Source organism: Cololabis saira, chromosome 7 (genome assembly GCF_033807715.1).
Source record: "Cololabis saira isolate AMF1-May2022 chromosome 7, fColSai1.1, whole genome shotgun sequence".
Lineage (NCBI taxonomy): Eukaryota > Metazoa > Chordata > Actinopteri > Beloniformes > Belonidae > Cololabis > Cololabis saira.
In genome coordinates, this window is record NC_084593.1 from 32323517 (window position 1) to 32350693 (window position 27177).

At 39.7% G+C, this 27177-nt stretch overlaps 2 protein-coding genes across 3 annotated transcripts in view; one reads left to right on the forward strand and one right to left on the reverse strand.

Moving 5' to 3' along the window:
• Nucleotides 1-14984, forward strand: part of zdhhc9 (zinc finger DHHC-type palmitoyltransferase 9) — a 30119-nt gene extending 15135 nt beyond the window's left edge. Inside the window, exons 4-10 of the mRNA XM_061725658.1 lie at nucleotides 314-472; nucleotides 3593-3730; nucleotides 4089-4135; nucleotides 6648-6752; nucleotides 9928-10031; nucleotides 10213-10309; nucleotides 11800-14984. Coding sequence (XP_061581642.1) covers nucleotides 314-472; nucleotides 3593-3730; nucleotides 4089-4135; nucleotides 6648-6752; nucleotides 9928-10031; nucleotides 10213-10309; nucleotides 11800-12003 — 854 coding nt within the window. The 3' untranslated portion in view covers nucleotides 12004-14984. The remainder of the gene's footprint in view (nucleotides 1-313; nucleotides 473-3592; nucleotides 3731-4088; nucleotides 4136-6647; nucleotides 6753-9927; nucleotides 10032-10212; nucleotides 10310-11799) is intronic.
• A 1150-nt stretch (nucleotides 14985-16134) lies between these two features.
• On the reverse strand, nucleotides 16135-25646 carry sash3 (SAM and SH3 domain containing 3). Of its 2 annotated transcripts, XM_061725659.1 has the most exons (8): nucleotides 25455-25646; nucleotides 23634-23726; nucleotides 22502-22633; nucleotides 21643-21778; nucleotides 19725-19882; nucleotides 19085-19306; nucleotides 17803-17947; nucleotides 16135-16882 (listed from the first exon to the last, which is right to left on the reverse strand). In XM_061725659.1, exons 1-8 carry the CDS (start codon nucleotides 25515-25517, stop codon nucleotides 16620-16622), a joined length of 1212 nt encoding a protein of 403 aa, XP_061581643.1. In that variant the 5' UTR covers nucleotides 25518-25646; the 3' UTR covers nucleotides 16135-16619. The 2 variants fall into 2 exon arrangements, with proteins under 2 accessions (XP_061581643.1, XP_061581645.1); XM_061725661.1 differs by lacking the exon at nucleotides 23634-23726.
• Nucleotides 25647-27177: the final 1531 nt, after the last annotated feature.

The following is a 27177-nucleotide window of genomic DNA, read 5'->3' on the forward strand; positions in this document are numbered from 1 at the left end:
TGGTTGCTGCTGAGCAGAAACAAAGCTCTTGTCAAAGACGGTTAGTTAAAGACTGAATTCATGGTGCAATAAAGTGCTGGAAGTGAATAACGGTAACAGCTCAAAGGTGATTACACAGAAGTCCAGCATCGTGAGTTCTGTTATCAAGCCAGTTTTGTTGTTCGCTGACATCCTTAAGGTTTAGCTGTACAATTTATGCCTGTTTAAGAAGCACACAGAAGGCGAACGTGGAGCTCCGGCCCACCCTTCTTTTCTTAAATTGAGTTCCTTTCTACAGATTTATAGATGCATTTTTATTTTTTTGGCTCCACAGAGGCTGCAAACGGCAACGTCCCCGCCGGGCAGCGACCTCCACCTCGAATCCGCAACGTCCAGATCAACAACCAGATCGTCAAGCTCAAATACTGCTACACATGCAAGATCTTCAGACCACCCCGAGCATCGCACTGCAGCATCTGTGACAACTGCGTTGGTAAGGCGTCTCTTCTGACCTGCCGTCATTGGTGATCTAAAAAAAAAGAAGAAAAAAGGTTTTTACACCGCCAAAAATTGGATGGGTTTATTTAAGTTGAAATAGAAAAGTGTGTGAACTTTTGTGGCTCTAATGGTTTTTATTGACAGTGTGGAGTAGGGCTGTTCGAGTAATCGATTTTAAATCGTAATCGCGATTATGTAATTAGAACGATGTTAAAACGTGAAACTCGTAAAATCGATTTTTCACTTTTTTTTTTACCTTGTTTGCACACATATTAATGATTGATACCATATTAATGATTGATGGAAATACCTCTCAATACCTGCGACAAGTGCCCCATGGGAGAGGCTCTTTAGTGTAGGAGGGGGCGTTGTAACATGCCACCGGGCATCCCTTAAGCCAGATGCGGTAGACCGGCTCGTGTTCCTTGCAAAAAACTTGCAAATGTGAATAGCAAATGTAATGACTGACATTACAAACCTCTACCTCCTTCATGGGTTGCATTATTATTTAGAATGCAAAGACCCAGTTTAGTTTAATTAGAAAATGTCTTGTTTTATTTAATTGGAAATATAACTTACTGTATGTTTGCAAGTGCTGATTTGCAGATTTTTTTTTCCAGAGATAAAACTTTATATTTTATTATATTTTTTAAAACTTTTTTTCAACTTATTTTACAGAGTTTTGCACTTTATTCATTCATTTTTGGTTTAAAAAGAGCAAAGTTTGCACTTAAAGCCCAATGGGGCAAATGTTCAATAAAAAAACAGCATATTTGAAATCATTTCTTTGCCTTTTGTCAATTCACAAAATAATCGTAATCGTAATCGAAAATCGGATTTTGAGACAAAAAAAATCGAGATTTTATTTTTGGGCAAAATCGAACAGCCCTAGTGTGGAGACAGGAAAGCTGGTCAAAGAGAGTAGGGAAAGACATGTGGCAATGGGTCACAGTCCAGGACTTGAACCTGGACTGCCGGCAGGAGGACTCAAGCCTCTGTATGTGGGGTGTCTGCTTATCGCCCTGTCTCGCCCCAAGTGTGTGAAATTTTGGGGGGGAAATACATTGATGACATGATTATTGTTAAAGCCTCAGCTCTAATTACATCTCTGTGTTTGTTCGTCACGTTGATAGTACGATTAAAATAGCCCCAAAAGTAAACGTGGGACTAAGATGAATGGTTTTATAAACCTCACATGGAGTGTTTTTGAAATCTTAGACCACCTTTGAATTTTGAAGGTGGTCCAAATCTTGTATGTGTGTGTGTGTGTTGCTGTGCCACGTCTGACTCTTGGCTACTGATTACAGAGGAATGTGTTTGAAGGAAGCGTAGATTCAAGAGCGATATGAGCGGAGACAGCAGAGTCTCAGTGAAGGAATAAGTGCTCAGTCATTGTGAACACTGGTTCTTCTATGTCCACCTGCTGTAGACTCACACACACTCACACACACATGCACACGTCCAGTCGTGGCTGTACACAACAGCACACCCCAGTCACTGCTCTCTCCAGGTATCAGCTGTTCTCTGTTTGTAACCTGGCGAGTGTGGCTTATTTAGTTGAAGTAAAAGATTAACTAGCGTTAAAGTCTCAGACTGCTGAATCACTGCACACACACACACACACACACACACACACACACACACACACACACACACACACACACACACACACACACACACACACACACACACACACACACACACACACACACACACACAAAATGGCAGGTGAAGTGTTTCCATCTTTAATATTGTCAAAACAGTGTCAAAGATTATGCAGGACGCTGCAATTTTAAATATGCAGGACTCTTTATAAGTAGACATAGTGGATTGGGTTAGAGTCAAAGTTGTTATGTTCTGCACTTTGTCGTACTTTAAGCTAAAAGCATAAATTCTATTTGCTCAGTAGTGATGCTTACCGGTGGATAATCTTTAGCATCACCTGCGATTTCTACTTTAAAACTGGATGATATACCGTTTGAATATGTAAGATTTCTTCTCTAACTCTTTTGATAAAGAGTATAAAAACAGTGCAACATCAGCACATGTGTTTCTTTATGTTGATTAGTTAGCATTTACTAACTATTTGACCAGGAAGTGAAGCAGATCATTTTTCGTATAAATCTCACATATGAACTATACAGTGTAAATGTTGTTTGGTGGCCAGGCTGTAGTTGGTGCAGTTGGTTTCCCTCCAACCAAGTGTCCTTGGGCAGGACGCTGAACCCTGCATTGCCCTCATTTCCCCAAGACACAGGCAAATGTACTTTTGTTTCACAATGTTGACTGCACCCTCTTGGGCGATCAGGAATCTGTATCGTTTCATTTTAACACAGCATCTTTTTGTATAAAGGATGAACAGTCACAGATTTGACTTCTGTAGAGTTTTGTTGTTTGTTTTCTTTGTAATTTAGATGCTCATCTCTGTTAACAGAGAGCTTTCTGTTCAGAGTTCAGTTAGTGAACCTGATGCTGTTGACCAGTTGCCGCTTTTATCTCATTTATAGCGCCCAAACATTGGCATTTTCTCCCTAGAAGGTAATACAGTAGTCAGGTTAGCCATAAACTATATGAGGAGACAATTAATATGTCAATCACATGATGAGGCCAAATGATAAGACTGGGACACAGCAGAGTTATTAGGCTCCGGCCTCTGGGCACCGTGAGAGCTGGTGCCATAATTTACATCGGTTTCTCTAACAGTGGCTGAGAATATGAGTCTAAAACAATGGAAAATGTGTACATTATTTTGTACTGTACTCCAGACCTGTTTATCTCGTTCTTTAGCCTACTAGCTGTGCCACGTCTTGTATTTCTTTTTCGCTGTTTACTGTATAATATCATGAAATGCCATTTGATTTGGGGAGTGCAGCAATGTGTGTTGCAGAGAAAAGTGTGCTATAAGTTTTAGCTCTGTTGTCAGTTTGACCCGTCCCTGCTTTCATCGGGCTCTTCTCCAAATGACAGAAGAGGAGAAATAAAGAGGAAGAGTTCACTAAATTTAGATTCCACATTCACAGAAGCAGATGGAAGAGAAGGAGTCTATATTTAACACGGCCGATTTCTAAAAATGCACTTTTTATTTTAAGAACACCTTTTTTTCTTCCCTTTTCAGACCGCTTTGATCACCACTGTCCATGGGTTGGCAACTGTGTGGGCAAGAGGAACTACCGATACTTCTACCTGTTCACCCTGTCCCTCTCCCTGCTGACCATTTACATCTTTACCTTTAACATCGTCCACGTGGTCATGCGTGAGTATCCCATCAGCTGCCAGGACAGCCACAAGAATGTGGTAAAGCAGGAAGCACGGACGGTGACGCAAGCTCAATAACAACTCCTGCTTAGTATGTAAAAGGCCTGCAAATGTGCTGAAACTGTGACCATATGCGGTATCAACCAAACCTTCCTGACTAAATCCTGTTTCATTCTCACTCTACAGTCTTTTTTGTGTTACCCGACATAAACAACAGGAATATACTCATAATAATTCGCTTCTTAATAATCTTAATAATGTGTAATATTTTAAAAGAATGTGGCCTTTTTAGCTGAATGACATCAAAGAGATTGCTTTCTTCTTTTTTTAACCTCTCTCTGTGTATCTGTACACAGGCTCAGTGGATAAAGGCTTCTTGAACACTTTGAAGGAAACACCTGGAACATATCCTTTTGAGCTCTGACCACAGTTTGTGCCTCAAAAAACCGTTGTGTGTGCTGCATTAGAAGGAAATGAGGGGTAAAAATGTCTCTGCTGAATTATTGTCCAATTTGAGACTAATCATAAACACCCTTCAAACACTCCCAAATTCATAACCTTTCCCCAGCTCTGTTCTCACTTCATGTTACATCCAAATTCATTATTGTTATATAGCATAATATACATTATGTAATAATACCAATAGAATTGTAACCACTAATATTTTCTGTAATTATAACAGTTTTTAAACTTCCAGCTTCGCTGGGCTCTGAGACACTTAGAGGACACAGACTCTGAATCTTACACCAGCTTAAATGAGCCACACTAATGAGGCAAACAGAATGGAGTGTGTTTTGACCAAATTATCTTCGATGTGAAATCACGCACACTGCAAATATTACCTTCCAATTGTGGATCTTGTTAACAACATTGTTGAATTGTGCAGCTTAAGCTTTCATGGCGAGGGCTACACAGCAGAGCCCCGGGAACTCTGGTGGGAGAGGACCGGAGTCAGTCTGGCCGTATTAAACTCGGGCAGCAGTGCATCTGGTAATCCTAGATGTTTCTGGGGGACATTTGTAAGCTCTCCTCCAACTGGGAAGATGGACAGAAAGAAAATGCCGGGAGCACTTCACCACTTGATATGTTTGGTGTTGTAAGCCCCTTCCCACACGCAGCAAGACTCACAAGTAACAGCACTCAGCCAGACCACAACCAGACTCACTACGGCATACAGGTTGCATTTACACTGTAGGTCTTGATGGTCAATACCAGTTAAATGCCTTTATCCTTTAGTTTTTTCATATGAGTTTTAAAAGTGACATCCAATAAATTCATGCACTCTGGTTACCAACTGGGGAACCAACATGCAAAGTAGAAGAGCTTTCATGCTGGAAAAAGTTAGGCTCAATGGGGTAATGACAGTAAGTTTAATCAAATGCAGCCAGTTGAGATGAAAACAGGTGAAATGGAAAATGTAGTACATGGACCTATTTCTATTAGTGCATTGATATGCCTCATTAATGTACACAGTATGTGTGCATTTATACCGCTATGTTGTTCGCTGATTTGGTAAAAGTTAACAATGAAAGCTGCAAGTCCACCTTGTTATTCTTGAAGTTGAATGAAAACACGGATGATACTATTCAGAGGTGTCAAAAGTATTCACATTCATTACTCAGGTAGAAGTATAGATAGTAGAGTTTAAAAATACTCCTGTAGAAGTTGAAGTATCAACTCAAGTTTTTTACTCAAGTAAAAGTATAAAAGTACTGGTTTCAAAACTACTTAAAGTGTAAAAGTAAAAGTAATGTAAGGGGGAAAAAGCCATTAAGGACAAAAGCCATTGAAAATGATGCATCTTAGTATAATGCAAATATATTTAAGAACCATATATGTGTACTATTGAGCATTAACATGTGTTTCAGAGAGCAGGGGATATGATGACTAGTTGCCTATAAGTATTGTAATGGTGCAAAAAGTCAAACTTCAGAGGCATTTATCCTAACCTTTATTGGAATGTACATCCAAGTTTAGTTGCAGGAATCTGAGGGCAAAGGATGTAAGAACAAAACTGGACAAGAACATCTGAGCCGCAACCACAACCAAATTCACTCTATCCGGATGGCGCAATTTAACTGGATAGTTTTTTTTTAAAGGTCGGAATGAAATAGAGTAACGAGGCTGTTTTTAAAATGTAAGGAGTAAAAAGTACAGATAATTGCGTGAAAATGTAAGGAGTAAAAGTAAAAAGTCGTCTGAAAAATAATTACTCCAGTGAAGTATAGATAACCAAAATTTCTACTTAAGTAAGGTAACAAAGTATTTGTACTTTGTTACTTGAGCCCTCTGATACTATTACAGTACATCACTGCCTTCTGAGGCATTCTGGAGTTAGGAAAAGATAAGCCGAAAGCACCTGTTTCATGTCTGATTTATGTCCACATACGTATGAGGACTGAAACTAATCTGAGAATATCTGAATCCATACACTTTGTTTTTTACTGGTAACACGTCCACTGCTCATATCTGATCCGTGCCACAGAGGAGAAAATATGAATGAGTTGAACCCTGCAGTGTATTTACAGTCGTAGTTCCTGCGCCAGGACAGCTGGGTGGTTTGGGACTTGGACCATCTACTGTAAAGGCTCCTTGCCTCATTGGAAAATGTATGTGGTCAAAACATGACTTTTCTCCATCTCTGTCTGAAGTCAAGTTAAAATGTTAACTGTAGTACTGTATTTACCATGCAGGAACTACACTTCAACTATCCAACATCTCACTGATTTAATTAGATGAGTTCAGACTAAACATTTGTTTTACCAAGTTAAAAAACCCAAATCTCTCTGTCTCTTTCACTATCCTTCACTGTTTTTTATCAGTGTACCGTCTAACCCTCACCTGCTGTCCGCTGTTTAATCAGTGTCCATGAGTCAGTCAGAAAACATCTGTTGCTGTTTTCTTAACTGGAATTCACTGTGCTGGAGGTGCTGGTTTGTTTCTTCACCCTGTGGTCGGTGGTGGGACTGACCGGCTTCCACACCTACCTGATCTCTCTCAACCAGACCACCAACGAGGACGTAAGTGCTGCTTCACACGTTGTCTCCAGTGCTGCTAGTGTTCTCGGGTGTTAATCTTGCCGTTTGTTTAGGTTTTTACTTACCTTTGGAGAAAGCATCTGTCCGACGGGTTTCTGTGACTTTTAGCCAGAGATAATTAAACACAAAATGAAATAGTGAAGAGGAAAACTTGAGGACCTGCTGAATTTTGAGTCCAGCTCTTTTTCCTGAAGGTAGAATAAGATATCATGGCAGTCCACGTGTGCTGATAGGATCTTTTTGTGGCATTTCAAGCAAGAGACTCAGTCCTCCTGTTGGTGCAACACCTGTGCATCTCCTCACAGCAACTCTATAGCAAAATAAAGTTCAAACGATAAGACGATAAGCTTTCCATTTTGGGTAAAATTATCCCTTGCACTTTGTAAAGGACAGTATAATGAATTCACATGCAACAGGGCCAGGCACAAATATCACAACGTTGCTGCAACTTGCTTTCAGGTTGAGTACAGATTGTTTATGGATACTTTTGTTAGGCAGATTACATATGGCTGTTATTTGTGAGGGGATTTCCTCTAGGATGGTGTCAGTGTTTCCGAAGGTGAGTCACAGTTCACTTATAAGTAAACAATAGTTCTCGGTCAGCAGAGACAAGGCTGTAAATATATGAGAGCCTCTGTGTTCCTGTGTTATGTCTGCAGAGTGTCCTTGTTTGGGTGTGTAGTGAGTTCTGAAGCGTTGCATGCCCTGCAGGACAGGACGAGGAGCTATTCTTTCACATTGCTCTGCATGTTTCTATGCCCTTCAATATTGACATATGAGTCTCCTGCAATTTGTTCCATTACAATAACCTGAAGGCTTGCTAGATGTTCATCACATCTTGCACGCTAACCTTGGTTTTCCATTCAAATCTAGTGGCTTCTGCTGCAACATAGAGGATGAAATTGATGTTTTCTCAGCTGTTTGGTATTACATTAATACATAACAACATATATTTTTCTTTTTCCTCCTTTTTCAAGCATAACATAATAAAATAAGTGCTTTAATGAAACTACACAGTCTATAAATGTCACATTAGTCCAACTGCATGGATTAATGAGATTGGAGGATTAAGAAAATCCCTTCGCATCTACAGATCATTTTAATTCCCAGATATATACGGGAGTTTACATAAAGACTTGGTTGTGTGCAAGCTTTCGCTACATGAGTTAAGCCAGCACTGAGTTTATGTGTGTGATTATGGCTCTGAGGCAGCATGGCTTCATGTAATGTAGCTGTAAAGACAAACATACATCTTTGAGGTATAAACACTGCTATTTGTAAAAGCAGATTGCCGTTACCTTGACAACTGCACCGCCTCGCTCGGCGCCGAAGGACAGAGGGCTGGTATAACGCAGCTCGTTAGACAAGTTTATTATATTGTAAACTAAAAGAAAACAAACAGAAAGAAAATGATTTTAACTCAAGCTGGAATAAGTGGATCTAAAAGAAGGCCGCTTGTTCCTCTTTTCTTTTTCGAAATAAGATTGAATGTAATGTAATGAAGAATTCAACACTGCCTCTTTTTGTTTGTCAGTGGTTCTGCTTGGAGCCTGGGCTCTTTGACAAATTGTTTGGCAAATCTGCTCAAAGCTAAAAGCAGCAGTTGGACTCCTCTGTGCTCAGCAGCAGGTCTATGTTATCTAATCTTTTAAAAATACATATGAACAGATGCTATTCTTATTAAACGTGATGACAGACCAAACAGACTTGCTGGTTTCTCATTTTGTCGACTTTTAGAAGAAGCTTCTGAGGCAAAAAAAGAAAAAAAAAACTCACTTTAAGCCCAACTGAGTCATTGAACAATGCTCTTACCCAGGTCGATATGAAGCAGGTGATGAGTGATGCAGGTGGATGAATCCACAGACGGGCCCCCTGCATGTGCAGCTGTGTATACTTTATTTGGGGCTTTGTTAACCGCAGATCTGACTGAGAAGCAGAACACTGATGATGGTGGTGTGTGTGCTTCTAGATGGCTGAAGGCAAAGGAGTGCACTCATACTTTGTTGTAATGATTTATTTATAAATCCCTTTTTTGCAGTGGGATGGATGGCCTTATTTTTTCTTTCATTTAATCAGTAATGCTGCTTTGCAGCCTGCACCTACAGTGTAGTGTTGCTCCAGGAGTTGAAACAATGGCTGTCAGTCCGGCTGTTTCAATGTCTGTGATCGGCCTAATAATAGATGCATCGATACCTGCAGGGGCTGGGAATGCAGCCAGAAACGCTGCTGTGGGAGACAGAAGGAGAGCGTGAGAGGAGAAGGGGAGGTGAAAAAGTATGAGCAAACAGGGGAAGGCACCTTGATTTGTATGGCTGCTTTGGTCTCACATGGATGACGCTTGCTCCGTCAACTGTGTCTCACACACTCGGCCCACCGGCTGCACGGAGCCATGCGGTGCTGAGGTGCCTTACGGAGGCGACTGACCCACATACGCCACTCAGAGCTTTTTTCTGTTTCGCAGGAGGGTCAGTCAGTACAAGCTGGGCTGTGAGAAACAGTAGAGGCCTCAACGCCAGCTACAAATGCACTTTTATCAATATTTCAGTCCGGTTTCTCGCTAATGAGAATTTCTCGCTTCCTGAAATATAAATAATGGAACTCATTTTACCTGAATATTAACACTTTTCCAATATTTCAGTCAGAAATAATGAGGAAGCTTGTAAAAAAGCAGGGAAAATGTGAAATATCTGCATTAGATTTAATTATTTACAATTAATGTAAAATCAAAGCTTTTCCGCCCTGAAAGCAACTTAAAAAGAAACATCAGCTTAAAATAAAGTGTTTAGTGGCACCGATGTACACCCTGTTCTGGACTTTATAAGGACTTTATTCCAGTGTGAGTCCTTCTATCTGATTCTCTGAATTTTCAACAAATCTCCAAATTGGTTTTAATCTTTTGATGCTCTCCCCTTTTGTCCCCGCCGGCACACAGAGTTCCCTTTAAACTGGGAATCATTAAATCCTGACAAGATAAATTTTAGTAGGTCAAACCCAGCCCAGCGGGAATAACATCTAAAAATGGAAGTATGCTTTTGAATAAGGTATAAGCGCAGGGAGAGTGTTCATAGGAGTTAACAAGAGCGACTTTGTAGGAGGTGTTTGGGATGTTGGTTGCGGCTCCACTGATGGGGATTGGGATTCTCTCTGTTTTGCTCAGATCAAAGGATCCTGGTCCGGAAAAAACAGAATCCAGAACCCTTACAGTCACAAGAACATCGTCAAAAACTGCTGCGAAGTGCTCTGTGGGCCGACGTACCCGAGGTAAGTAGCTCCTGCGATGCTCTGTAGTCAGGGATGGGGAATTTCTTTTTTTTTTACAGCAACTGTGTTACTTGCTGTGTGTCAGTGCCTGTAGCAGATTAGGTCTCTTAGATCCTTTCCTGGTTCTGGTGAGTAACAAGCAGCGTACAGTTGTGACTGATTTCCTCATCTTGCCCTCCAGCGTCTTGGACAGAAGAGGACTGATGCAGGAGGATTTGTCCGTCTCCGTAACCAATCCAGTCTCCTCCTCCACAAGCAACTTAGTCCCACAAACTATGGTGAGCACACGCAGAAGCCTCCTCATTCCCAGACACTACAAAAAACTATTGTAAAGTTATTTATAGATGTGGAAGAAAATTATATTTATAAAGGAAGAATATTTCAAAGCAAAATGTTAAAATACGTTTCAATTTTTTATATCAAGGAATATTATCACTTTCATGAAGTGTCTCGCTGTCTCCTGTCCCAACCAACGGCAAAAACAAGCCAAAGTAACTTTGAACCCCTGTCCTGGTCGTCTCCTGTGACAGCTGGGTATCATTTTATGGCACTGTGTCACACATCAATAATGATGAAACTTACTCTGAGCTCCGGTGGACATCATGGCAGAATGGACTTAGAGACTCAAGAAAATAATTACAGATTAAAAAAGAGAAACCTCAATTTTTATCTCCTGCTTACTAAAAAATGACAACAAAAGTCAATGTTTGCCACTGCTGCACCTTTGTTTTTAAATTGATACTATTGAAAATAAAGACCAATATAATTTGCAGTTAGTTCTTTGATGAAAAAGTAAAGTAGGACTATGATATTAGCATGTTAAAAGTCTACAATTTAATTTTTGTCATGGTTGAAAATGCTGTTTGTAGATGACACATGCTTTCATGGTGGAGGAGTTTTATATAAATATGTGGCTCAGACTTAAGAGTCTGAATCCAAACAGTATTGCCTGCACGCAACATTGATCTGAACTTCCACTGAACCTAACAAACCCATTGACCTGCTTATCACTAAACACTGAAGAAAGTGACTAAAACACTGTAAACACCCACACTGAAAACAAAACAAAACATTCTGAACATGAAGCAGCTCTATTACTAGTCAAAAAAGTATTGATCTGGGGAGAAATATTAGCACTCCCACTAACTTGAGAAGGTTTATTGTTTTTTATTAAATTATCAGATTATTCAGTTTTGAATATTTCACGTGAAAGATTAACATTTTTTCATTTCTTCACCATTTTTAAAGCGATCAACAGTTATTTTTGGGGAAAACAAAAAAAAAACACCACTTATTTCCCACATTTGGTATCCCTTTGGGATTCAGCAACATGCGAATCAGATCAATCTTTTTGTGGATAAAACCATGTGTTTAACAATTATAAACACATGGTTTGTCAATAAAAAAATATTGCTACTGTAGCTCTCAGTCTTTTCATTTGGGCCTGTTGGACTTTGACACTACTGCTTTATGCTGTGGCTATTTTGAGATTCTCTGTGGTGCAAAATCTTCCAGGTTTCAGAGGAAACAGTTTAACTCATCATCTCATCACAGCTTGTCAGAAATTAACCTTGAGAATTACACTGAATCTTGTTTTGTCATTGTACATGCAGTGTTTGTGTCTTTGAGTTGTAGGAGATGATTCTGTGGCTGGTAACCAGTCCATTACATGTCTAAAACGTGTTCTATATCTATATTTCTGTTTGCATAAACATTAAGATGCAGCTCCACGTGTCTTTCATGGCTATTTCTCTTGTCTTTTCTGCAGAAAACCACAGCTCCACTCATCCCCAATGAGCACACGCCTGACGATACCAAACCAAGTATTGCCTCCTCAACAGAGACAAGCTCCTGCCCCAAAGATAAGAGCCCCTCTCCTAAAGAGGAGCATCCTCCGTCTCCGAAGCTGCCTCCTCTGGCTTCACCTGAGACCGATGCAGACGCGTCCATTGCCAAGGACACTACCCATTAGCTGCATGAGGTGAGCGGCTCCGGTCAGAGTCTCTCCTCCAACATCTGGTCTGCTCCTGAACTGAAACACAAATAATCAATGACTGATGACTGTTCGGGTGACACAGTTATTCTCTGACTGCTACCCTTTATTCTCTGGAAAGTGGAGTTTCTCCTACAGCTCCTTTCTCCTCCTGCCACTCCCAGCAGTAGCTGCAGAGTTGTTTGACTGACACTTAACTCTTGAGAGACAACAGCTTCCTGTCTTCTGACCACTGCACGGAAAGGACACGCAGGAGAGAAGATAACGGGGCTCCTGCAGTCAAATAACTGTGAGCTTGCTCTAACTGACAGTAAATGTGTCCTTCATTAATAATTGTATAATGACATTTATTGTGAGAGGCCAGTTCATATAATATACTCCTTGCAAGCATCTGACAGCAGAAGGTTTGACTTCTGGACATGTGTTAAAACTCAGTGCGGTCATCTTTGTTGTGCATACATTACATGCCCTATGCAAACCACAGAAGACTGGACAAGCAGCTTTGTGAAAAGTGTGGATTAAAGGTTTGAACCTCCTGTAAGTACACATGATGTCCAGGCAGAAAGATGGATGTGCAAATCCTTCAGCTGAGAAATTCTGCAGGCCCTTTCCAGGCAAAGTCTAACTTGTCTTCTTATATTGCTGCATTCAGTACTGTTGTCATTCATGTGAATATTTAATTTTTGAAGTAATCTCATCCAGATCAATGGCTGTCCTTCCGTTTTTATATAATCAAAGATCTAGTGGTGATGTTGGCGCTTTGAAACACATGAAGCCAATCTGTGCACAGGTGAACTTCCAGGTGACGTTGAGCCTCTGAGTCCCAATGTGTGTGAAGTGGGGTAAAAAAAAAAAAGGCCTGCTGTGCGTAGACACTCGTTGTAACAGTGCCTTATTGAAAAAGTTACACCATCTACAGCAACTGAGGTCAACCAGAGGAGTCCTTCTGATCGTGTTCATTGAGAAAGTAAACTAGAGTGATATTTAATGGTTAGTTTCTTTTTGAGAGGTAAAGACAGATGTTGCTCCCTTGTCTGTTGAATCTGACGGTACAGCCTGCAGTCACTTAATTTATCTTATCTTATCATAAATAACAAGAAAAGCAACTAGTTTATACCACTCCGAAGAATCTAGTCACACAAAAAAAAAACAGATAAATAAAAGAAAAGTACAACTTGTGAATGAATCAGCGTTAGTAGGGCTGGCAGGATCTTTAAACTACAGATTCAGGCTGGTGATATCGAACTCGTCCTTTTAATCTCCAAAAGAAATCAAACCGTAAAGAAGAGGGAAGCAGGAAAAACAACAACAAGGAAAAGAAAAACTCAATACAAATGTATTTCTACCTGCCTATATAACACTACAGTTTGTGATTTTTTTCTTTTCTCTCATGAAGAACAGTTAGTTTTTTGTTCTCTCGGAGTTATAAGAAGAATCACACGTGTGATATCACTGTTGGAGCAAAAGTGGTGCTTGTGAAGCAAATGTATACGCAAAGCCATGTTCTCGCAGGTGTTGTTTTAGTGAAACATGTTGAGTTGTGGAGCGAGGACAGAACCAAGTGCAGTGTGCAGTCAGGGCTAGTTGCCTTTCCTCCTGCAAATCATGGCAGAGCCGATCTTCCTCACAGTCCTCTCGCTTCCTGCCGCCTTCTGCCAATAAGTTAAACTCTTCCTCCCCTGTCACCTGTATCTTTGACGGTTGCTCCCACAGTTCACCCACAGTAGAGGTGACTTCCACTACAGCCACATGGTAGGCCAGTAATTGCAGAAAGAAGAAAGAAGGACATCCAATTCTTTCTTTGAACACGTTTTATTTTGTTCTCGGTCACAGAGATTGTATGAAGGGGTGAGCACCCTCCGGGACAGGGAAATAAGAAGAAGTCCAGCTAATTTTTAGTATCTAGACGATGTTAGCAGATAGCGAGAGTTTGTACTAGTGATTGTGTGGTATGTAAGACTGAGTCCGTGTTTGTGAAACTTACATGTGTAGAAATCTAGTATTACATCTGACAAATCTGCCCAATTTATTTACTCTAAGAACCAGATCAGATACACTTAACCTCCAAAAACAAGTTTTTTTTCTTTGTTAGTTTTTGCATACAATCAACGGAAGAAAATAGATTTCCAGACCCGAGGATTGTAACTTTGGTGCAACAATTTAACTTTCAAAACGAACATCATATAAGACACTTTCACTCAATACAAATGTATGGCCCACCTCAGAAATATTTTGGTATTGATTCATCTTTCAATGATCAATCAAAAAACAATACAAAGAAGCTCATAAGAAAAACCTCAAATATATTTACTTCAACAGATTCAGCAAATGTTTACGTCTGAAAGTCTCAATCTTTTTTGCAATGCCAAACAAATAACTGATGGTTAAAATGTTCGCCAATCTTTATTTATTTATTTTTTATTTTTTATGAATTTATTAACCAGCAGATTAATCAATAAAATTGACTGTTGGGAGACGTTCTAAAAAAATGATGCCAGTATTGTTTCCATGTTATTTGAGAAATGTTAAGTAACAAACTGAGGGCAGTTTTCAAAGCTGATCTTCGGGGGCGGTTCCTGGAGACATGTTGGTGTATTTGATCGCTGTCATCAATGAGAGTCACGAATGTATATCGTTCATATTTATTAAGAGGGACATTTGTGTTTTCAAAGCACATTTCCAAGGGATGTGTGAACTTTTACGTTTTTGCCAATAGTTTGCTGACCAAGCTGAGCTCTTGTATTTATAATTCCTGTGTTAAAACCATAGTCAGATCTGAATGCTCTGATTGATTATGACATTGCATCATGTTTGCAGATACAGTACTATGATGGAATGCTTACTTATGTTCACTTTGTTTAGTATCAACACTGTGATTATATGTATTTCATTCAATTTACTTCACTTCTTTTTACATGATCAGTGTGTCTGGTAAATAAACAACATTGTCTTATTATAAAGCATTTCTTTTAAAGATGTGTTCTCTCAGTTGAAGGTAGATGGAAACGGAGGATCAGCTATTAGTAAACATTCAACAAGAGGAATTTTAATTTTTTTATCTTACTGCAGAAGTACAGTATCTTAATATTTTTACCAACTACATGAAGTCAACTTTATAAGTTATATTTCAGAATAAAGAGAAGATTTATTGCATCATTCCCAGCAGGAAACTCCTTCTACAGCTTTTTACTGGATCAAAACATTACTTCCCTTTTTCTTTTTTAGTACGTTTCCTGATCATTTATTTCCCTCCCCTGAACTACTATTTTTCTTTAGACTGAAATAAGCATTTGATATTTATTCATACTGTCCTTCAGTATGAATTATGATAGCTGTTGTGAGGGAAGCAAACTACCCTTTGTTTAAATAGCTATAAAGAAAACCCCAACAACAACTAAAAACCACTTCTGGCTCTTATAGTGCACCACTTCCTCTTCATCACTGTTTTGGTAGATTCTTGCAGAAACTCATCGGGGCTTTGGCAAGTCAGTAAGGTAATTTTAAGTTTCCGTTTCCGTTTGTTTACATTGCACATAAATCCGCTGCTGCTTCACTTGACACAATTTATTGATGTCATTCTCTTGTGCCTCCAAAAAAAATAGATGGGGCTGTAATTGCATAAACCCAGAAGTCTTGGACTTGGTCTTTATCAATATTTCTCTATATTGCTTTTATCACTTATATTTGCCCTGCCCATCTCCACATCTACATCCCAAACCCCTGCATATGTAGATAAAATCTCACCCCAAAATCAGCTCAGCTCCATACACTCAGTTTCCGATGACTCACATGAGTGAGATGCAGATTTACGGACGAAGTAGGTTTGACCAAAGGTCCTTTTTCTGCCGCTTTAGATGCTGCTGTGTTGCCATGGAGATACTTCAGTTGTGGAACCTTGCCACATGATGACAACCCAGCCATTACCATGGCAACTGAATAAGGTCCTTTTGCCGATGAAGATGAGCTGTTGCTGAAACCGCTTGAAAGTGTTTAGTTCATTTAACCAAAACATCTCTCATTAATTATGCAGAGCTCATAAAGATGTATAACGTTCAGCTGAATTATTATTTTTTTTTTTTGTGGACGTAAAACGTGAAACTGAGGCCATAATAATTATGAGCTGCATTGTCAGTGATGTTTATTTAGTTTGTATTTACAGCATTTCCTCATGATAACATGCCACAAACATCAATGTGACACAGCTTTAACCAAATTACATGTTGAACATGAACATATTTTACATCTCATACTCAGCGACATGGCATGAAAACTGCCTGAGGAGGACAAAAAAACAACAGGAAGTCGTGCTGTTATGATCAGACACCTTACATGACACCTTAAAGAGAAGCAACATATCTACTTACTTATTACTTTTTAACAAGAGATGTAGCAAAGCAGCTGTAACAGCCGGTCAAAAGTTTTGCTCCTCGCACAACAGTGAAAGCAGAAATGGAGGACGTTCTCTTTCTTCAGTATTTCAGCCTCAAACTGTCGACAGTCCATTCTCTTTCCATAAAGAGAGATTTTAATGACATTAAACTTGCATCCACATTGGCCCGGTAAACTGGGAAGGCAGGGTCATTTTCAGTTGTCCCTCAGGGTTCTTCGTCCACTGTCAGCTCCTGCAGCTGCTCCTCTACAGCCTCCAGCTGCTCTGTCGGGGTCTCCTTTGACTCCTCTGACTCCTGCTCGTGTTTCTCAGTTTCATCGTTAGTCTCGTCCTCCGTCTTTGGCTCCTCGCGCCCGCTCTCCAGGTTCTCTGAGCTCTCAAAGCAGCCTGAGTCCCGTGGCTCCTTGGCATCTTCCACGGATCGGGCCTCCTCATCTTCTTCTTCCTCTGGCTCGGACTCTTCTTCAGCTACACAAGGCAAAAAACAAAACAAAACAAAACACATGAGAATTTCAAAACAGTCATTTTTATTCATTCTGGCCCTCGGTGGATCATTCAATTTGGATCAGTCTCACAGAAAAGCTGTATGGGCATTTTATGTTAACATCCATCATTTGTGCGGTGTTTATATTCATTTAAGCTCATGTTTCTTTCCAACACTGACTGTCTTTTAGCCATGTGTTTTGTTACTTTAAATGGAGATTAATGATGAAGAGTTTAAGTGTAACAATGCAGTGATGGTGAGTATCAAAGCGGTATCAAATATTGTAATCTGAGTATTTCTGAATGAATAGCAAGCTTGTTGTTTCTGAGTATGTTTGCAATATTTGGGTTGAAATCAGTTCCAGCAGAAACTGTAAAATGTAATTTTCGGTGGAAATCTGGAATGAATATTACTAATAGATGGCAGAGCAGATCATAAATAATTCTCTGTGAAAAAGGAGACAGTCCTTTGTCTGCAGTTTTACAGTAGCTCATGCTGAAGACCTCAAAGATCCTGTTAAGGATAATAATGATAATAAAAACACTTTTTTGATCTCTGAGATGATTGAAATGCAGACTAATTGATATTTGAGATAATCAACAAAATAACACACTCTTACAGCAAATTCACAAATGAGCCACGATATGAAGTCACTGTAGGATTTCTTTGAAGTGGCGCAGCGTTTGATGTGCTCCTCATGAGCCATGAAAGGGCCATTATTATATTGCCGAGGCGAAGAGAGTCTGACAGCTGCTACAGTGTCATACATGACCTGAACCTGACGTCTGAGTGGTAAAGGGTGACTCTGTAACTGCTGTAACTGTGGTTGCATCAATCCCCAGCTGTAAAGCAGCAGAGCTATGAAACATCATGAGTGTGGCACTAGCACGGCGTGTAAACCTACATTCTCTGAGCTGGTCAGTGGTGTTCAGGATCTTGGAGCGCTGCTCTGGGTCCATGATGTTCAGCTCATTCAAGTGGGACTCCTTTAGTCCTGCAAAGTCCTCCAGGCTCTGGAAACCGTGCATGGACAGTAAAGGACTGAGCTCCTGAAACATAGAGAGTGAATATGTTAGAATCACGCTCTTAGTAATGCTGCTACAGGTCTAGTCCATGGACGTATTATATAAACTGGATACCGGACAGGAAAATGGCCGCCATTCATTTCAATGGAAGTTGCTCGCCTGTCGCATACGCCGAAAAAAGTTCCTGACATCCGGGTTTACTTCCGCGTTAAGGGGCCCATAGAGCATGCGCAGTTGAGTCACCTCCCATGATGCTCTGGGGCAATGACGCGAGTATTAATATAATATGTATTAATATAATATATTAATTAATGTATATTATTACATATATTATTAATGTATTAATATAATATAATTATAAAATATGTATTAATATAATACATCCATGGAGTGCACGGACACCTCTGTGACGTCACGCCCAGAAAGAGACTTTTCTTTGACTTTTCTGGCCGTTAGAAAACATTTTTGACGGATATAAAGTCCATGACTTAAAAATATAGAATACAAAGATTAGTAATTGCCGGTGATTACAGCTGGAGGTTCCTGTGAACAGTTTTAGAGGCTTCTCTTTTACTATTGCGGTCTATGGGAAAAAAGCTTTTTGGGCCCCATGGGATTTTTTGTTGCAGTACCGCGGCTGGCCACTGGGAGAAATCGGCGTGCCTTCTGAGTGCGAGACCGGGGGGCTGGTCTAGTCAGCTGGATGTACCACCATGAACGGGTGACCCCTCCTCATTTCCCTCTCTTTACTCTTCGTGTGTGCATATGTAATCATTTCTGCCTTTGTGTTTTTCTTTTCTGATAGCAGTTATCTCTGACCTAGTTTTATGTTTGTTGTGTTAACTTCCCCATAATCTCAACCTCTACCAGGTCAAGTCAGCTTGCTGCCCTCCCAGATCCGGATTCTTATAAAACAGTCCTCCTCCCTCTCCACTGCTACCTGACACCCCGTGCATGCTCATCACAGACAGTTTAATCAATTCCAAGATGCATTGCTGTTCAATGCTTTGCAAGAAACGTTTTTCCTGTATCCTGCATATTATAAACACTGTAAGTGAATTAGATTGGACTTTGATGGGACTTGAATTGAACAATTTTCTTTCCTTTGTGAAATGACTGAAATGTTTTTTTTTTTGTTGTGAATTGAATTGAATAATTCACCGTCAGCCCGATGCCGTCCAGGACTTCCTCCAGGGTTTTGGGCCTGGATTTGGCTCGCCGGCTATTGCGTTGTCTGTGCTTCGTCCTGGTTGGGGGGCTCTCAGTCTCATCAGGGAGTAGATTGACGTAGATGAACTTGAAGGAGCCCACCTTGTTGTTGTTGAGTTTCCCTGTCCAGGTGCCCACAGGAGGTTTGTCGATAATATGGATAATGTCTCCTTTCTGTAAGAGAGACAAAGCAAGAATACGAGAGCGAGGTGATTACTAACAACGTGGCCAGAGACAAAGGAAACAGAGGAAAGCAACTGGAACAAGAAACCATCTTTATCAGTTGAAATTCAACTCTGTCAGTGCTCTTAATGTTATAATCAATACAGTATCTTCTACTTGTCCAGCATCTTTTAAAATATGAATTTATATACATCCTTTGTCCCTTTTATCGATTTTTCTTATTTCAAATCAGTGTATAATTGGCACACAGTCAGTAATGGATCCTGCAGATGAAACTTGATTCATAATCAGCCATCTTTTTTCATGTTTCACGCCGTTAACAAGCTCCTGGGAGGATGATTCTACGATACAGCAGACGAGGCCGAGGGCCAAATCAAGGGCAGCGAGCAAAGCATCCCTCGACACTCACTTGCAGTTTCAGAGAATCGATGTCATAGGGGCTGGGGGTGAAGTCTGTGTGGACCAGGGCACGACCGCAGAATGGCCCGTTGTAAGGGACGCCATTGTCCTCCAGTCTCATGCTGTCCCTCTGGCAGTAGCCGCTGTCCAGGCTCTGTCTGTCACTGCCTGAAGAGGACAGACAAGACTCAGATCAGATTCATCCAGATTCATCCAGACACCATTTCCCCCAAACATGTGGACACACACACACAGCAGGCTTACTGTAAGAAAAATATGAATACTGAATGTATAAATCATGTCGATGGAAGTGTAGGGACTTTTTTAGAGTCACAAATATATCTTGTTTTCATGTTGCAGACTAGATTATTTTTCTTATCTGTGGATGTGAGAGGAAACAGTATTTTAATCCTCTGTAACTTTTGTACATGCAGCAGATAAATACACAATAAAACTGACTTTAATAAAAAAAAAGAAGTTAGGTTTGTTGTTTAGCTCCTAAATAGGATAATCAGCTACAAGGTCAAGCATCAAAGGGTTAAATCCCTTCACTCCAGTGGAAAACCACTTGCATATTTAAAAGTTATAAGAGTACGAATTTAGTACGAAACTTGGCAAGAAATTGTGATTGTGCTGCTCTGAAATTAAATCGAATTATAAATGATGTGCTAGGAACTCACTTGTCTGGTACCAGTGAGCGCTACCACAAGTTCTGGCTTTTAATTAGTTCATTTAGTTAATGATTCAAAATGTAGTTTTCATCTTTAGGAATGAGCATGGTGATAAGTGATGCACAACACTCATTACATTGATACATTTTTGCATGACCGATCCTAATCAATAACTGATTAGCTATATATATATATATATATATATATATATATATATATATATATATATATATATATATATATATATATATATATATATATATATATATATATATATATATATATATATACATATATATATATATATATATATATATATATATATATATATATACATATATATATATATATATATATATACATATTTTCATATTTGATATATTATTTATATTCTGCAGTTTGTGCACCCGGGAGAGTAAAAATTATATTTTGGTTAATATTTTGGTAACTCTGGCTGCAACAATCCTGTCCAATCCACTTCAAATGATCATTTATTTTTTCTGTGAGTACAGCACCAACATAATTAAAGGAGCTGTATGTAAGAGCAATAATAAAACGAATCATAAAATGACCCCGATATGTCAACAGACATTTAAAAATCATGTTCATTTCAAATACTTATGTCACTGACAACAGCACTCAAGCCAGGATATTCCAGTTTAAAAAGAGGAGTTGCAGCCCTCCACTGATGTTTGTGTTGTCATTTTTTGTTTTGGCCTGAAGCTCCACCCTCCACCTATCTCCCAATCACCAAGTCAGTATTGTTTCGGCATCCGGGTTGCCAGCTCGGCTCTAATTATGGCAGCCATGGCAGCCTACGTTCCTGCTGCATTCTGCAGCCTACCTGGCAACCTCTGGTCGGGGGGAGGAGGGGGAGGGTACACGCCGCTCAACAATATTTTGAAAGTGACTGCAGTACCAGTTTTGGCCATTTCTTACAGACGGCTCCTTTAAAATAAAAAAATAAACAACTTTTGGATCCACTTGAGATGTAGCATATCCAGTCAAGTGGTTGAACCAAAAATCTTCTATGATTCTACACAGTTGAATTTAGTATGTAAGTCTTACTTAAACTCTAAACTAAGCCGGTTGCTGTTTTTTTTTTTTTTTTTTTTTTTTTTTAAAGCCAGCAATTTCACCACTTTCATTACTTTATCAGTTCTATTTATTGGGTTTAATTTATTTATAGGATCAATAAAAAAGAGTTTAGTTCCTCCATAACAATTTTAAAACTAATGGTTTACAGTTCAAACTTACTGCCAGATAGCTGGCGGGTGATGGGGCTGGGCATGGTGTCCTCCGAGCCCGTGGAGCACACAGACGTCCTTTGTCCTGCAGTCAGATCTGGAAGCCAGTCAGCGGAGACGGGAGACAGATCCTCACCACTCTCCCCCTGGATATACAGACGACAACAAAGCAGGTCAGAGGTCAATACACCTTTGGTTCAATTGAATTATAAAGTGAAAAATATGTTCTAAAAGCTAATATTAAGCTGTACTTCTGGATTATCTTATTGTCTTTCAATGCAGTTTCAAGGCTCCACAGATCAATAGATCAATACGAGAAGGAAGAATTGACACATTTGATTTCCTGTAGTTTTGTCGTTTCTGTGTAACTTAAAAAACTAAACTTACCAAACTGAACTTGAATTGAAAGAACCCTTGGTAAAATTTAAAAACAACTGTATTGTATGAAATATTTACAGTAAATATTCTTTCATTACCAACAGCAGCAGTGACACATTTAAAACGCCTAATTGCAAGTTAAAGTTACTGTATTGTAAATATTACTGAAAAAGAGAAAAATCCCTTATTATCAAAATGTAACTAGAAAAAAAAATGAAAACAAGCATATTCTAATGAATAAGTTAATTAGATAGATACTTTGTTTACTACAAAAGTAGTTATGAATATAAATGATGTTTTAGTGGCATTAGTCGTGGAAACGCAATTCAGCAGTTTGTCCACTAGATGTCGACATTTTCAAATGTTTGTAAAAACCAGCAGGTGTTTTGTAACAGCGTGCGGCAGGTACACTGTATGGATACAAGTTTGTGAGTCTATTAACAATACAGTTTAAATATGTTTTTGCTTGTGATTAAGTGGAACTTCTTTACCCCCTCCTCAGCCAGAGCCTTCTGCACCATCTTGGATGTCTTGCGGGTCATCGTACGAGAGATGACATTTCGCCATTTCTTCCCCAACTTGCTGGTGCTTTTCACTGCCTCATCTGTCCCAACATCTGCCTCCTAAAAAATAAAACAATTAAACATTAGCTGTCTCTTATGTTTGCCCACACATGTCAGGATGTAGGAAGACATTCAGTGAAAGTCAAGGAAGTGAAGGTCAAATGTATTAGAAAAAACAAACGTTATCATGGTGGCTTCTCTGTTAGGTCACAGAAATGTTCTTCTCACACTTCTTCTTCTCACAAACTAGAAACGTGCAGGCCTTGTGGTAATGAGGTTTTTACACACACACATGCTGATTCCCACAAACTCACACCCCCACATCTGCACTCTAATGTGGCTGCACTCTTGAAAGCACAACTACCAAACTCCATCTGCAGCCACACTGTGTGCTGTTGTGTGCCTTTTGAAGAAAAAGGTTTAATTTAATATCATTGTGTGTGTTTTAAAACTTATCTAACTGCTTTCTAGCCACAATGACAAGCAGTTTTAGAGTCAGAGTGTAAAACCTGATATTTTAAATATTTCATCTTCATTATTGTGGATATTTGTGTTTAAATTACAGTATAGAGACAGATTGGGTAACCAATGGACATATTCTGTTGGAGAGGCCCATCTGAATCCTGTTTAAATGCATCCTTCCTCTGCTGTGTGTGTCTGACATAGAGGCTCTCTGCTTGACTACCTCTCACCAGAAGACATCCTGTCTGCATGCTGCTGTCATCTGCTCACTGTGCAGCGCTTCTCATTCTTACTTCCTCTCTATTTCAATATTTCTACACTCACCCATCCTCCAACTTCCACGTACCATGCTAAACGTTGCTGGGAAGTGTTTGATATGTTCTGTGTAGTCTGAAATGTTAACACCTGTTAACACATGTGAAATCGGGAAGCATGATCAGGACTCTTCTGTAAAAAACTATGTGATAATATATTTGTAGGAACCTACGAGGACAAAGAAACTTTGTCTTTGTCTACTTCTACTTTTCTGCAATGTTGTGTTTTATTTGTGTCAGTGTTTTGCGCTTGACCCGTCTGATGTTTGAGAGGAACAACTCACATGTTCTTCCAAGGTGAACTCCTTCTCTGACACGACAGGAGGGGTTTTGGGTGACATGAAACCTTTGAAGCTGCTGGACCTCTGCAAGGTGAGCTGCAAAGCCAACAAACACGATGAGCACAGCAGAAGCAGACAAGCAGCAAGAGTCAATGTAAACAAACCCCCCCCCCAGTAACTTCAGAAACATGGTGGTCGGTTGGTGGTTTTTTTGTGCCACACTGATAATGCTGATCACACGGTTGTGAACACAGGATATGTTCTTGTCTCTTGCAATGTGTGAAGCTGGTGAATCTGCATCGGCACATTGTATATATCTCAGATTGAACAGCCGACTGTTTTTCATGTTACACAGTTATTGTAGACAGTTATGAATCTGGGCCGTTAACATGTCTCCATGCTGCACATCATGCAGATGTTAAAATGTCCGTGTGAGTGTGGCAGATAAGCTGGAAACACAAAGGAAATGATGTGTGAGGATTTATGAGTCCATAAAATAAATAACTTGAACTGCTAAGTCTGACATTTAGACTTTCAAAACACAAAAAGACACAAATTCAGCAAGTTGATGTCCCTCTTAGGTATATAAATGTAAACACTGGAAAGTTAAGTGAAACTTTCTGTAATATTTTTCTTTCTAAAATTTAAAAGCTATTTTTCTCTTGAGTGCTAATTAAAATGTTAGACATTATGCAATGTTGGACCTAAAATCAGCTTCGACACCTAGATGTTTATCTTATTTTTGCGTAAACAGTCCAAAACCTAAAAATATTGGACTTCCAAATTCTGTTTATCTGATTTATCTTTAAAATAGCTGCTAATTACTATCCTTACATCACCCAAAAATATTGTTGTTTTTTTTAGCTCTTTTCCAGTAATTATTGTGTCAAGTACATCTTCTAAATTTAAAACCTGATTTTTAGCAGAACAAGCCAAAATGTTTCACTCATGCATATTTTCCACGTTCTGGGTACCAAGCAGTTGTGGTAGACGTTTCTTTGTGTAATTTTCCATTTAACTCTACCAGCGCGCAAAATCTTATCGCAGGCCATCCTTTTCTCTCCTTGTTAAAACCACAGGAAACGGGCAAAGCTTAAGCAACCGCTTGCAGCCAATCATTGCACAGATCCTGTCAGCGTCTGTGGCTGCCGGTCTTGTAAAACCTGAAGAACTTAACCATCCGTGCAGTCAGAGGAACAAGTGACAGGTTTTGTCCCCCTAAAGGCCAAACTCTTGATAAAAATCAGTCTTCTGTTAACTTGATAACCGCAGCCGAGACTGTGAGGTCCTCCGGCCTCGATTGCTACCTGTGACATTTTAGAGATGTTTGCAGAGAACAAAGGTAATGAGACGTATAATGACAAGGCGTACATCAGGCCACAGGGGGAGATGTTTATGGAAAATAAGGGCACTGGTGTTAAGTGTGGGAGGCTCGCTCAGGCGGCGACAGCTGGAGACGAAGGCAGCAAAAGCCACAGCTTCTCGATGTGACTCAAACTGCATCTGCAGCAATGAATCATCCAGTCAGAATAGAGGAACTCACAAACTGCAGCGGCGCTGTTATAAAACTAGAAAAATATTCTGTTTTAGACCAGTAAAATGTCCTGACCTGCGTAAAGTTTTCCGTGTGCCTACCGTTGTGCGGCTTTGTTCAGTTTCACCACTAACTTGAGCTGACATCCTGTCTTGAAAAGATGTGCACATACTAAAGTATTTCCCATCTTCAGCTTTTAACGTCTATAAAACTCAAAGAGCTCAAACTGGGCACATTAGATTCACATTCTCAGCATTTTTCAAAGTTGAGTAAGGGCCAAAAAAACTCACCTTCTTCTTCTGACCCTGACCCTGCTCCTTCTCCGAGGCGTTTGAAGGCCTTCGCCTCAACATCGTCTTTGCTAGCTTTCCTCGGATATCTCTGGAACAAAACGCTGCGAGAAATAGGCACCGTTTTTGATATGTGGGGAAAACTGTTGCTGTGGCGTGTCAGCCGGAGTCAAGTAAAGAGAAAGAGGAGGACTGATGTGCTCACTGCGGCAGCAGTACACAAACCAGGAAGTCACATGGCCGTGCCGAAGCACAGGAGGCAAACCCTATTTCTGGCGCTCAGGACCACGGAGAAACTACCTCACTGGTTACAAATATCACCCATAATTGAGCTCTTTGAGGTCTCTGTCTTAAAGCTGGACAAAATAGTTCAACGACATTTAATTGCAATTCAGCATTGACAAATGCAAAGTATCGATCACTGGATCCTACTCCCTTCAAAGTGACCTCAAGTTCATCAAGTTCATTCTCATTAAAGCTCCCTGAATGATAATGAAGTTGTTTTAAAAGCAGTGTCACATCAGTAACAGAGGAAAGACCTCCATCATGTCCAATAACACCCATCTGTGATGTCCAAACAGGAGTTTCTCTTTTCATTTTCGGCTTGTGGCTTAGCTGTAGTCATAGTGAGAATGTATGAAGCGTGGAAGTGAAAGACAACTAAATATGACATATTTAGAAACTGTGTAAGGGCTTTGCAGCTGCAGCCTACCGCAGCCACTGGTAGCAGTTAAAGAAGAAGCAAATTAGTGCTCAGACAGTCCAGCAGAAGAGGCTTCTACATAAACAGACTAATGAGACAAATAAGTTAGACACAAGTTGATACATTAAAACAACCAAAACACACCATCCAGACAAAACCGCCAGATGGACTAATATAATAATATGTGTGCTTTTTAAATACACACTCAGTCTGCAGGACAATAAGGCTTTAAACAACACACATTTCAGAGGGGGAAGTTAGACACGAGATGAGTAAAGCTTGTTATTTTGGTGGGGTAAAAACCACATGATAAGAGGATGCCCTATTTTAGTTTCCTGTCACTCAACTACAGGTTGGCAGCAAACTGATCAGTTTGCAGATCTTAAAAAGATGTGCACAACAAGCAACAGCTGGGTAAAGATTTGGAAGAATCCTGAAACCTAAAAACAAATCAGGCACTTTGGTCGAATCACTACCCTTTCTGATGCATTTATTCTGTTATTATGTACATTTATTTCTTTAATAAGTAATGTCTTTTAAACCTCATCGGGTGTGTTTTAGTTTTTATCTGCAATTAATAGCCAGATTTGTTAAAAACATTTATTAAATGTAGTCAATTTCAAGTATATGGGGTCAATAAATGCAGCTGTGCTCAGTAGTTAGAAAAACCCTTACAAATGGTGGCCGCTAGTTGTGCTGTTGTGCAACATGCGTCCCTGCTTTGTTTACGTTGAGGACACACTGCAAATGTTACAAGCGTAAAGATTCAAATGATGCCAGCTGTTGGCTTAAATTGTGCTGTTGCACAATGTGAGTTTCTAAGTTGCACACATGCTGCAGCAAACTAACCCTCCGACAAATCCTATCCTCGACTCTGTCATCAGTGCTGGAGAGGTTCATTATCAGTTACCCAATCAAAATGGAATAAGTAATGTAACTACAATACTACATAAGTATTTCATCAGAAGGAGAAGTGAAACTCATTTGGTAACGTTTTGACACCATTACCAATAAATCTTA

Bases quoted from the DNA above. Each gene is read 5' to 3' on its own strand.
- sash3 (XM_061725659.1), bottom strand. From the start codon at position 25,517: ATGTTGAGGCGAAGGCCTTCAAACGCCTCGGAGAAGGAGCAGGGTCAG. The intron at 19,307-19,724 runs GTGAGTGTCGAG...TCTCTCTTACAG, and splicing joins TCGATTCTCTGAAACTGCAA to AAAGGAGACATTATCCATAT. The intron at 16,883-17,802 runs GTAGGTTTACAC...TGCCTTGTGTAG, and splicing joins CACTGACCAGCTCAGAGAAT to CTGAAGAAGAGTCCGAGCCA.